General features: G+C 40.9%; 1 protein-coding gene across 1 annotated transcript; it reads right to left on the bottom strand.

Annotated features, from left to right (window-relative positions):
• Nucleotides 1-653: 653 nt before the first annotated feature.
• Nucleotides 654-9002, bottom strand: LOC126390826 (protein Wiz-like). Its single transcript, XM_050045299.1, has 9 exons — nt 8869-9002; nt 8170-8242; nt 6529-7032; nt 5049-5810; nt 4499-4867; nt 3620-3834; nt 3342-3516; nt 3079-3238; nt 654-1608 (listed from the first exon to the last, which is right to left on the bottom strand). Exons 2-9 carry the CDS (start codon nt 8180-8182, stop codon nt 1452-1454), a joined length of 2355 nt encoding a protein of 784 aa, XP_049901256.1. The 5' UTR covers nt 8183-8242; nt 8869-9002; the 3' UTR covers nt 654-1451.
• Between the last annotated feature and the right edge of the window lie 1207 nt (nt 9003-10209).

The following is a 10209-nucleotide window of genomic DNA, read 5'->3' as shown; positions in this document are numbered from 1 at the left end:
TTATTACTCCAGTAGCTATAACACCACATCATCACAAAAGATTCTCCTTATTGTCCCAACCACCAGAACAGAGTTAGGTAAATCTGCCCTTTCCTTTCACACCCTGAAAGCTTGAAATAAGCATCAAGGCATACCAAACTTTGAGACTTTACCCTCTCTTCACGTGTCTTAACGTATTTTAAAAATCGTTTTTTACAAAACAGTGCTATTGCTTTAACCAAGGGCCATTATGTGTCATATTTCTTTTCAGCCCATGATTCCTGTATGTTTTGTGTTAAATGCAGTTTAACATAAAGAAAAGAAAATTACAAAAGGAGGGGTAAATTAAATTCTGATTAAAATAAAGTTTTACAAGTATAACATAAATAAAATTCATACCATAAAATAAGAATAGAGAGTAAATAACAAATAGATAGATGCTGAATCAACACATACATATAGAGACAGTGGGGGGGCTACTAATCACACCTATGTTTCAATGTTTTTGTTTTTGTTATTTGTCCTCGTTTGTGCTTGTATTTTAACTTTGCTGCCCATCTTGACCAGGACTCCCTGGCAGAAAAGATATTGAGATAAAGATAAATAATTGCTGATTGATTTTCAATTGAATTTTGTAAAAAAAAAAAATAAAAAAAAAAACCAAACACTGTGGTTACACACAAGACACAGTTTAATAACGTAAGTGTTAAAAAAACAAATGTAAAAAGACCAGAAAAACAGTATATCACACCTTAAGTAAATGTCAAAAACAGAAACACAGTGTCTCTATAACCAAGATGGCTGATTTTCAGGACGTTACATTCCTGACAACCTTTCTTTTAACAACCAAGTTGCCACCAGCCGGATACAAACTGTGTCTAACTTCTCCTGTACCAGTGTTTAGTTACTCATAAACATTTCCACTTGAGAGAAAAATAAGCATTCTGAATTTATAGTAAAACACTTAAAAATCAAACATAAAACAAGACTCAAATCAAAAGCATATGAAGGAGACACAGCATATCACAGTGAAACTGCAACCACACTTATTCAGCAGGACTAAATGAAGAAATCATTGACCCGGATCGTTCTCTCAGTGTGGGACATAAAATGTGTTAATGACAAACACTGAATCACATTTAATATCTGTACAAATTGTAGGAATTATGAGCACCAGGAGGAAAGCACTGATCATCAAAGTATAGGATGAACCGTCTTTGGATATGTTTTAAAAACATCCAGTGATCAGTATTGTGGTCTGTGGTATCTAGTGGATTTTACCTGAGTGGATTACTGCTTTCTTCATATGGCTCATGCCTGCCCTCTGCAGGACAAAAAAAGGGAACATCTACTTTACACTTTTTACTTTCAATGTTACCTCAAAATAGACATACAGAGTTCTCCCTGACTCTGCTGTGACATTTGAAAACGACAACCTTGTTTGATGTGAATTACAGAAGAGATTTCGGGGACTAGACAGCTACTGGATGGACGAGTGCTGGAGCTGCCACTGGCGCAGCAGGTGGAGATTCTTTGCCTTTGTAGCCCAGTGACAGGATGTGTTTCTGCAGGTGTGTGATCCACCGCTCTTGAACAGACAGAGGTCCTTGGAACACTTCATCACAGAACCTGAACAGCAGCACAGAGACGGGAGTGTGAGTGTAAGTGCATTAAATGAAGTAGAACAGTTTCTTTATGATGTTATTAAATGACAGAGTGCATCCTAAAAAATCTTATTCCACATATTCTGATAGTGTCATGTGCATATTCTGAATCTTCTTGTCCAAACTCGTCTGAGTGACAAGTATAAAGGAAATATTCTAGATTCCAGATGTCTTGTGCACAATTTTACACTCTCTTCCCCAAAATTCAGCATATTTGCTATCTTTGTAAAGTTTGGGATCTCCATCACAATTTAAAATAACACTATGCAGTTGTGAGCAATATTTGGATGCACACAACATAACTTTGTAAAGGGTCTTGTCTTGCCTATTGTTGGTTGATACTCAAATCATGTTTTTATTTATCCATATTCTCACTTGCGCCATTATTTCCTTTTTTTTTTTCCACACCAGAAAAAAGAGCTGAAACACCCAATAAAACAATTTGTCTTCTTGACTTGGCATAAAAACTTATGTTACAACAGGACGGGCTCCATCTAGTGCTGTTTTCTGACTGTCTGTGGTACGTGTGTAGGTGTGCTGTAGGTGCGGCAAAGGCGCTGTCATCAGTGCAAAAGAGATCGATAGACAACCAGAGAGAACACGTCACTCAGTTCTGATCCTGCTCCACAAGTACCTCATTTTTATGTGAGTGCTCTGATTAATCAATCATACCAAAATAGGTTATATGTCATGATTTATTAGGAGAAACCAAGTCATTCTATATAAAGTCAGACATTGAGTACCACTGTATAGCCCAAAGGGAATGAACCTTTGTTTCATAACCACATTTTCCTGCAACTGCGACAATTTGACTCTGAGACTGGCAGCTGAATCAAGGTCCTTAGATCGAATTGTTGAATAGTCAACTATTCTGTGTCACCCCTATGAGGAAGACAAAGCAATTTAATGAGTCAGGAATGACTTTTAAAGAAGCAGGCGATGTAAGCGCACATTCCTGGTTTGAGTCCAGCAGGTGACTTGTTGGATGCTCTTTTTGCACTTATTTCCTGTCACTTATCTATAGATTTATACCTAATAATAGCAAAAATGCTATTCAATACTTGACGATGCAAGCTGCTGAAAATGATTCTGTAGGTTTGGTCTGACTTGGATTAATATTCTGTCCATTATCAAGACATAACTTGATTCTCTTATTTTGTTTTGTTTTTTTAAATGAAACCCTACAGCCCGAATCAACATGTTTCTTCATTGTAACTTCTGGGGAGAAAACCCCTGTGTCACATACCTAAAACCAAATGGCACTGAGCAAATGCTGCCTCAGTTTGTTAGTTTTTAGCCACCTAAAAATGGCCCATCTAAAAAAAAAAATCAGTATCAGTTCAAACGTACGTTACATTTAGAATAGTTTCACTGCTTTACCTTGCCGTCAGAAAGCCTTTTTCAGTGGTGGAACTGAGGTTTTTTATAGACTGACCTGCACTTGAGGGAGTAGACTTTGCCCACCAGTTTGACCAGTGGTGTTAGCGGAGGCTTTGGCAGCATAGCGGGGATGCTGCCTGACCGTGACGGCTGCTGGGAGTTGGTGTCCTGATTTGCTTCCCCTGAACGCACAACATGTTTTGGTGGATGGACACCTGAAACCACACGGAAAGGTGTTAAAGTAACATACAGGAAAAAATCTAAATGTTCTTTTCATCAATTACAGAATAGCTGTATTCAGCTATTGTCATCTCTCACCCCTTGGGGAGCGCAGACCACTGTCACTGTGGGCTGCGTTAGTCCGTGTGTGGCCGTGTGATTGTCTGGATGAGCTGGCAGTCATGCCCCTGTGCTCTCTGCCCACTGAAGACTTAAGGTCAGGGACAAAGTCAGAGTCTGTGGACAGAGAGGGTGAAGAAGCGCCTCTCTGCGACTGAAAGAAAATATACGGACAGTAAATTAGAATTAAAAAACACTGTTTGTGTATCTGGTGCTGAATGGGAATCATTTCAAGCATATTTTAGAGCACAGCCTACCTTTTTGATGTAAAGGTCTCCCATGCGATAGCGCCGGGTTATCGCTGCTACTTTAGCTGGGTCCCTCCGGATCAACTCACTGAGGAGTTCGATTGGCGAACTCGCTCCATCTGCCTTCCACTCAATGATTCCCAACTGGCGGAGGTGGGCTCGAGCATGACTGGCCAGGGCCTTGCGGTTCTCAAAGTCAAACCCACAAAGCTCACAGGATGCATCTGATACAAAGAAGATGAAAGATTTTGAGACGAGAACAAACACCTACATTACCAGTGACAGATCATACATGTATCAACTGCTCAGTGAGTTCAAGTAATATTTTTGTAATGTGAAAGTTTAGATTTGTGGTACTATATAATACCATGTGTTGTACCAAGAGTTTGTAAATGGATATTTTTATATACTTATGCTGTTGATAAATGTGGACCCCTTTACTTTAATTGTTCAAGAATTTTCTCTGTATTTTAAGTCTCCTCACTGGAGAAGTGCAAGAAAATGAAAGTCTGTTTCACAAATTTAAAGTAACAGTGGGTGAGTAAGTGATAAACAAATGGTCATTTCGGGGGTGAAGTATTCCTTTAAAAGGTAAATCCTAAACAGGATACACATATCACAAATATATAGTGTACTCTTTTTTTAAAAGGCTCATTAGTTTCCTTTAACAGCTGGCCACTGGAACAAGCAGAGCATTTGTCGACGACTATTTTCAGCTGCTGGCTCTCCAGTGAGTATTTATGGCACCAGGTATGTGGGATTGACTCAGTCATGTTCATCAAACATGTCACAGAGTACAACAGTGTGAATCACCAGCTTATAACAACATGGTTGTTAAATTGACATGATTAGGCCAACTTCAAATTCACAGTGGTGTTACTGTCTTACCGGGGTGTGGGGCCCCACTCTTGCTGGACACAGACTTCTCTTTCATAGAATAATCAAGAGGAGCGCTGGACAGGTTGGTGGCCTGTTCCCTTGACTGGAGGCTGTCAAGGGATCTTCTGGAGCTTTGAGGGGTCCACGTGGCTTTGCCTGATGACCCGGTTGGCACCAACGTTTTCTTCCTGTCTTCACCACGCATCATGACCTCTTTGAGGAGGTCAATCGGCGATGTTTTGATCGACCAGGCGAGGCCCAGCGCACGCAGATGGGCACGGGCGTGGCATGACAGGGCTTTGCGGGTGTCAAACAGCTGGCCGCAGTAGTCGCAAAGGACTGTTGGTGGGGATTGTCCATCTGTGGCATCTGAGGACACTGGGAAATGGTGGAGGTGAAATTAAGAGGGTGAAGCCAAACTTTGGTGTACATACACACAAATTAATAAATGCTAAAAAAAATAAGGGTTATATCACAGCTGCTGAGAGCATGAATCAAAAATTCAAATTGGAGCATAATAATATGATATGGTATCACAACTAGCATTTTCCTGCTTTACCTGCAATAAGAGGCTCAGAAGCTGCAGGTGATGCCTGCGTGGGAGAGCTGCTGTTAGTGCTGGGTGCCTTCAGCTGATCAGACACCTCAAACTCCACAGGCTCTGGCTTGGGCTTCCTATGAAGGGGGTCCACTGCTAGCCGAAAGCCTTTCTTAGCTTTTGGGGCCTTGTTAATCGGAGACCCAGTGAACTTTGCAGGGCTTGGGGAAGGGGATGTGGGAGTAAACGGGGCTGGAGATGGTGCTGCAGATGAGCTGGTTGTGGTGTTTGTTTTGGGAGTTTTGGGCGGGTGCATGGCTTCAAGCATGCCACTGTTGACCAGTTCTTGGAGGGTTTCAATTGAAGAGCTTTTCCCTGTCGGGTCCACTACTCCGATCTGACGCAGATGAGCGCGTGCATGGATGGCCAGGGCTTTATGACTCTCAAACCTCTCCCCGCAGAAAATACAACTAAAGTCCTCTGAAGTTTTAGGCCGTTTGCTGGGTGAAGATGCAGTTGAAGAGGGCAGATGTGAGGCACGTTTGAGGGAGGACCCAGAGGGAGTGTTTGAGGGGACCTCCTTCCGTTGCTCGCTGCTGATGGGTTTGAGGTCCTCCTCCTCCATTATCTGGTAAAGCATGTCAATAGGGCTGCCCTTGATGTCACTGTCAGGGACTCCAATCTGGCGCAGGTGGGCCCGGGCATGAGTGGACAGGCCTTTGCGTGTCCCGTACCAGCAGCCACATAGTTGGCACACATGGACCTCATTGCTGGTGTCTGAAGCTGCAACAATGTAGAAACGAAGAGTAAAAGATAAAAGATATAATCTTGTACGGTGCCTGTGTGTTAAAGGGATAGTTCTGATTTTATGAGGTGAGGCTCTATGTGGTACTTATCCATAGTCAGTTTATCACATAGAGTAGATGTCAGTCCAGTCTGGCTTTGAAGAGAGTGATATAACGGCTTCAGTTCCCCATCGGAAATCTCTGTCTGAAGTTAAGGGGAAAGCAGTGAAAATATTCTAAATATACCGTGCACTTGAGCTGATATTGTTTTGTTTTTTTAGGTGGGATGTTTTTGGGGTGGCTAAAATTAGTTTTCTGATTGACCAGTCTAACAGCAGTACATTGCTTATCTTCTATGTTGGACTCCAGCCTGCTTCTCCAAACTGGGAGCCTGTCAACTGACATTTACTCTATGTAACTAGTTCCTAACTGGGGATCCCGCCCCCACCAGGGATTGCTAAAGCTTCACTGGGGGTGACTATAATATGAAATATCCGTAAATATGTCACTTAGTCAGGGGCCATAAGTTTAGGGGGTCTTTTAAGGAGAAAGGTTGGGACCACTGCTAGATGTAATACACTGACTATGGATAAGTACCACATACAACTCCACCTCAGAAGACCTAAACTGTCCCTTTAAAGCTTTGTCTTGAACGTACAGCTCACTGCAACACTTTCAACATTTCTTTCAAACATCTTTTAAGATTTCAGCCATACCTAAGGTGATAGGGGCGTCCGTTTCCAGCGGCGCCCACAGTGGCTTGGTTATGGTTTGGCGCTCTACGGAGGATGACCTGCTTCCTTCACTTGTTCTAGACTCAACCTGCTTAAGACCAGTAGGGGATGAGGGGAGGAAAGAGACGGGTGACTCTTTGGGTCTGGATGGAGATCCCTGATGATCCATCTTTTCAGGAGTTGTCACGACTCTACTCTTTGCTTTAAAGGAGTCAATCCTGTCCTCTGACGCTGAAGGTGTCCTGGACTCCTGCTGGGATGTTTTTTTGAGAGGGCTCGGCCCAGGAACAGGGGAGTCTGCTTTGAGGTCAGGAAGGGTTTCACCTCTCTCCTCGATGAGCTGGTAGAGGAGTTCAATGGGAGCTCCGCTGCTTTCTGACAACGTCACACCGAGCTGTCGTAGGTGGAGGCGGGCGTGGCTGGAGAGCCCTCGTCGTGTCTCAAAGTACGTTCCACAGACCTCACATATGACGGGCTGTGTGGCGGCTGTGGGGAAGTTCGGAGAGGACTTTGTCATTACAAATTAAACAGGAGAACTTCATGCTTCGTGCTTTTGTGCTTAGTGCTACTAGTCAAGAAAAAGAACATGCTTCAGTTGTAAAGAGCTGAATTAGATCTTGCCACTTGACAACAGACTTGACAACCTTTACTAATGTCAAGATTTGATAACAATAAGACATAAACACAAATACAGGAATGCACCAATATGACTTTTTTTCTCTTTAACTCAGGTTATCTGCTGATACAGGTTCCTACTTTCCCCCAAATTTAAAATCTGCAGCACATCACACTGTGAGATTTCACTGGAATCAACTTTTTACAAGGCTACATGGGACCAGAGATTTAAAAGTAAGGAGTTGGCCCCCGATGACTGTACCTGATAGTAGCAACACTACATTTTATAATAAAATTATAAAAGAAAGATGTTTCAGTTGGTTGTGATTGGTAACCTTACCGCTAGATGCCATTAAATCCTACACACTAGACCTTTAAGCCTTGAAAAGAGATTTTCACTATTAAGTGCATATGGTAAAATGGACTAGAATTGTAAGTGTGAATGTACTTTCTAAAATTTTGCATGTATCAGAAATAAGCACAGTCCTGGGTTCTGTTTTATTAAAAGTACTCATGAGAAACTGTTCAAGAATCAAATCAAAATGATATTGTGATCAAGGTCTAATCATGAAGATGACCAATTTAACATAATGAACAAAGTTCTTCTGGCTCATGTAGCACTATAATATTAGGGATGAATGATATTGCATTTTTTGTCGATATCCGATAGGTCGAACTGATTTGCCCGATAACCAATATCAATATATCCACTTTTGTCCCCACCTAATTTTAGTGATCATCAAGTCTCTTCTGTAGTGGAATCAACACCATATTATGCATGCTCTTATCGTGATGGCCCACCAGTAGATGAATACATGAAATACAATACCTTTCATAATACGTAATATTCTGTCATTGTGCAAAATAAGAAAAAGCATGTTGGCTGACTATAATAGTTAATTTTAAAGCCAATATCGGCCAATACCAATGATGTGCTGATATCATTGTGCATTCCTAGTATGTCTAAAATGTAATTATTGGTTACTCATTCATAACAGTGTCCCCTACCTGGTGAATCCATGGCTGCTGATAATTGTGTGTGTTCCTTTTGTGGGATGAGAAAGTTGACAATCTGTGAAACCTGTGTACAGGAATGGAAGAGGATTGTGTTGTTATATGTCAAATATATTGATTCAGTAACGTTAAAGAAATTTAAAAATGAAATATTATTGGTCATGACAAATATGTACAAATGGGTTTTTAGCTGTCATAGCTTTCAAAATGCAAAATAAGTGTGTAACTTCCCTAAAATATCCAGACTCTACTAAGAAAATCTAACCTGTTGCTCTGACAGACAGCTAACCTTAAAATAACGTGACACGACCGTCACATCGCGAAAACTTGTTGATGCCCGTTAAGAAACATCTTTAAAGCTGTGGATCACAACATGTAACGTTAGTCATTATCAGAGAAACGTCTCCTTTCAATTACTGCTTCACTAACAACTTAAATTGACTGTATTGTTTGCATTAAACATGTCCTAGACTAAATTTAAAACTGTAACTAGCTGAATCATCTCAGTTGAATCTAAGCTAACTTAGGACACCTCTGTTGCGCCCTTTGTTTTGCTCTGGAATCATGCTAACGTTAGCTGCATGCTAGCTCATGTTAAATATAATTTAAGCGAAACGGCGACAAGCTACACATCCTATACTCAGTACTGGAAACCAGACAACAATTATCAATCACAGATCAAAGTTAACTCACCTAAAGATTTGAATAGAGTGCCTCTGGACAGCAGTTTGGGACACTGACAAGCTCAGCGGAAGTGGTGCTCACATTCCCGGTGACGAGTTTTTCAAAATAAAAGACCGAATGTTGTATTAACAGAGCTTCGGGTGAGCAAAGCTGCCCCCTAATGACAGAGAAAGGCAGGTGGTTTAATTATGTCACTGAGTTAGTGGTTCCCAACCTTTTTCATTAAATGACCCCGTTTCTATCTTTGAGTAAACTGACTAAGTGACATATTTTATAGATATTATATATTATGTTTAATGAATAACAATAACAGTGCTGAACAACTAATAAACTGCACAATTAACCAATAACAGCTTGTTAGAAAGTTTATAGTTAAGTGTTTTTTTTCTCCCTGATGCTTGGCCATTGTTGTATTAGCACTTTGGTTGATTTAACTGTCCTTTCTAATGCAGTACCAGTAGCAACCACCAGCACCAAGAAAAAACAGTGGGTTCCCCCAGTCAAGGTCACACACTGGGCAAAATATACAACATAGAAAGTGTTTGAGGAGCAAAAAGCAGAAAACAGTGTCTAATAAAATAATGATAGAAGTAAAATTAGTACAAGAGTTACTAAAAATGAACTAAAATGGTGGGAAAAAGCAGATTGCCAAGGTAATATTGCACATAATGTTGAGAAAATAAATCACCAATCACAAAAGACAAGATTGTAAGAAGCAGACAAATAGTCAGCAAGACAAGCATATAGCACTTAAACATATCAGCTCACTGTCTGTCTGTGGTTTAAAACTTGTCAGTCACTTTGCTGAGTTAAGGATACTGGTGGCACTTGGGATGAAATGCTTCTTAATTGCATTTTTAGTTGCCAGAGGGACTATGTAGCATCTCCCGGAGCTCAAGAGCTCAAACTAGCTGAAGAGAGGATGGGAGCTATCTGCCAAGATACTCCTCGCTTTCTTCCTCTTCCTTTCTGTAAAGAGCTGGGTGGAGGGCTTTTGTGACTTGCCAACCATTGTCACAATCCTTAAAAGTTTATTTTTGGATGTCCCGTTAAGATATCAGACAGGAAGGTGAAACTTAAGTCACTCTCAACCATAGCTTGGTGCACTAAGTCTAAAATCTGATGACACCGAGGCCACTGAGCTTCCTAAGAAGATAAAGCTGCTGTGAGCATCTCTTGAAAATACACTCAGTATTTTCAGAGAAGCTCACATGGGAGTCCAGAACTGTACCAAGGTGTTTAAAAGTTTCCACAGTTTGAGCCCAAGACAGATTTCTCACCTTGTGGGAAAATAAAATTAATCTTGATCTTGATTTGAAATACATGGAATTTACTGACAATAATTACATA

This window comes from Epinephelus moara, chromosome 5 (genome assembly GCF_006386435.1).
Source record: "Epinephelus moara isolate mb chromosome 5, YSFRI_EMoa_1.0, whole genome shotgun sequence".
Lineage (NCBI taxonomy): Eukaryota > Metazoa > Chordata > Actinopteri > Perciformes > Serranidae > Epinephelus > Epinephelus moara.
This window is presented reverse-complemented; position numbering and strand designations above follow the sequence as displayed.

Bases quoted from the DNA above. Each gene is read 5' to 3' on its own strand.
- LOC126390826 (XM_050045299.1), bottom strand. The intron at 5,811-6,528 runs GTATGGCTGAAA...ACATTGTTGCAG, and splicing joins GGACGCCCCTATCACCTTAG to CTTCAGACACCAGCAATGAG. The intron at 3,835-4,498 runs GTAAGACAGTAA...TCTTTGTATCAG, and splicing joins GAGTGGGGCCCCACACCCCG to ATGCATCCTGTGAGCTTTGT.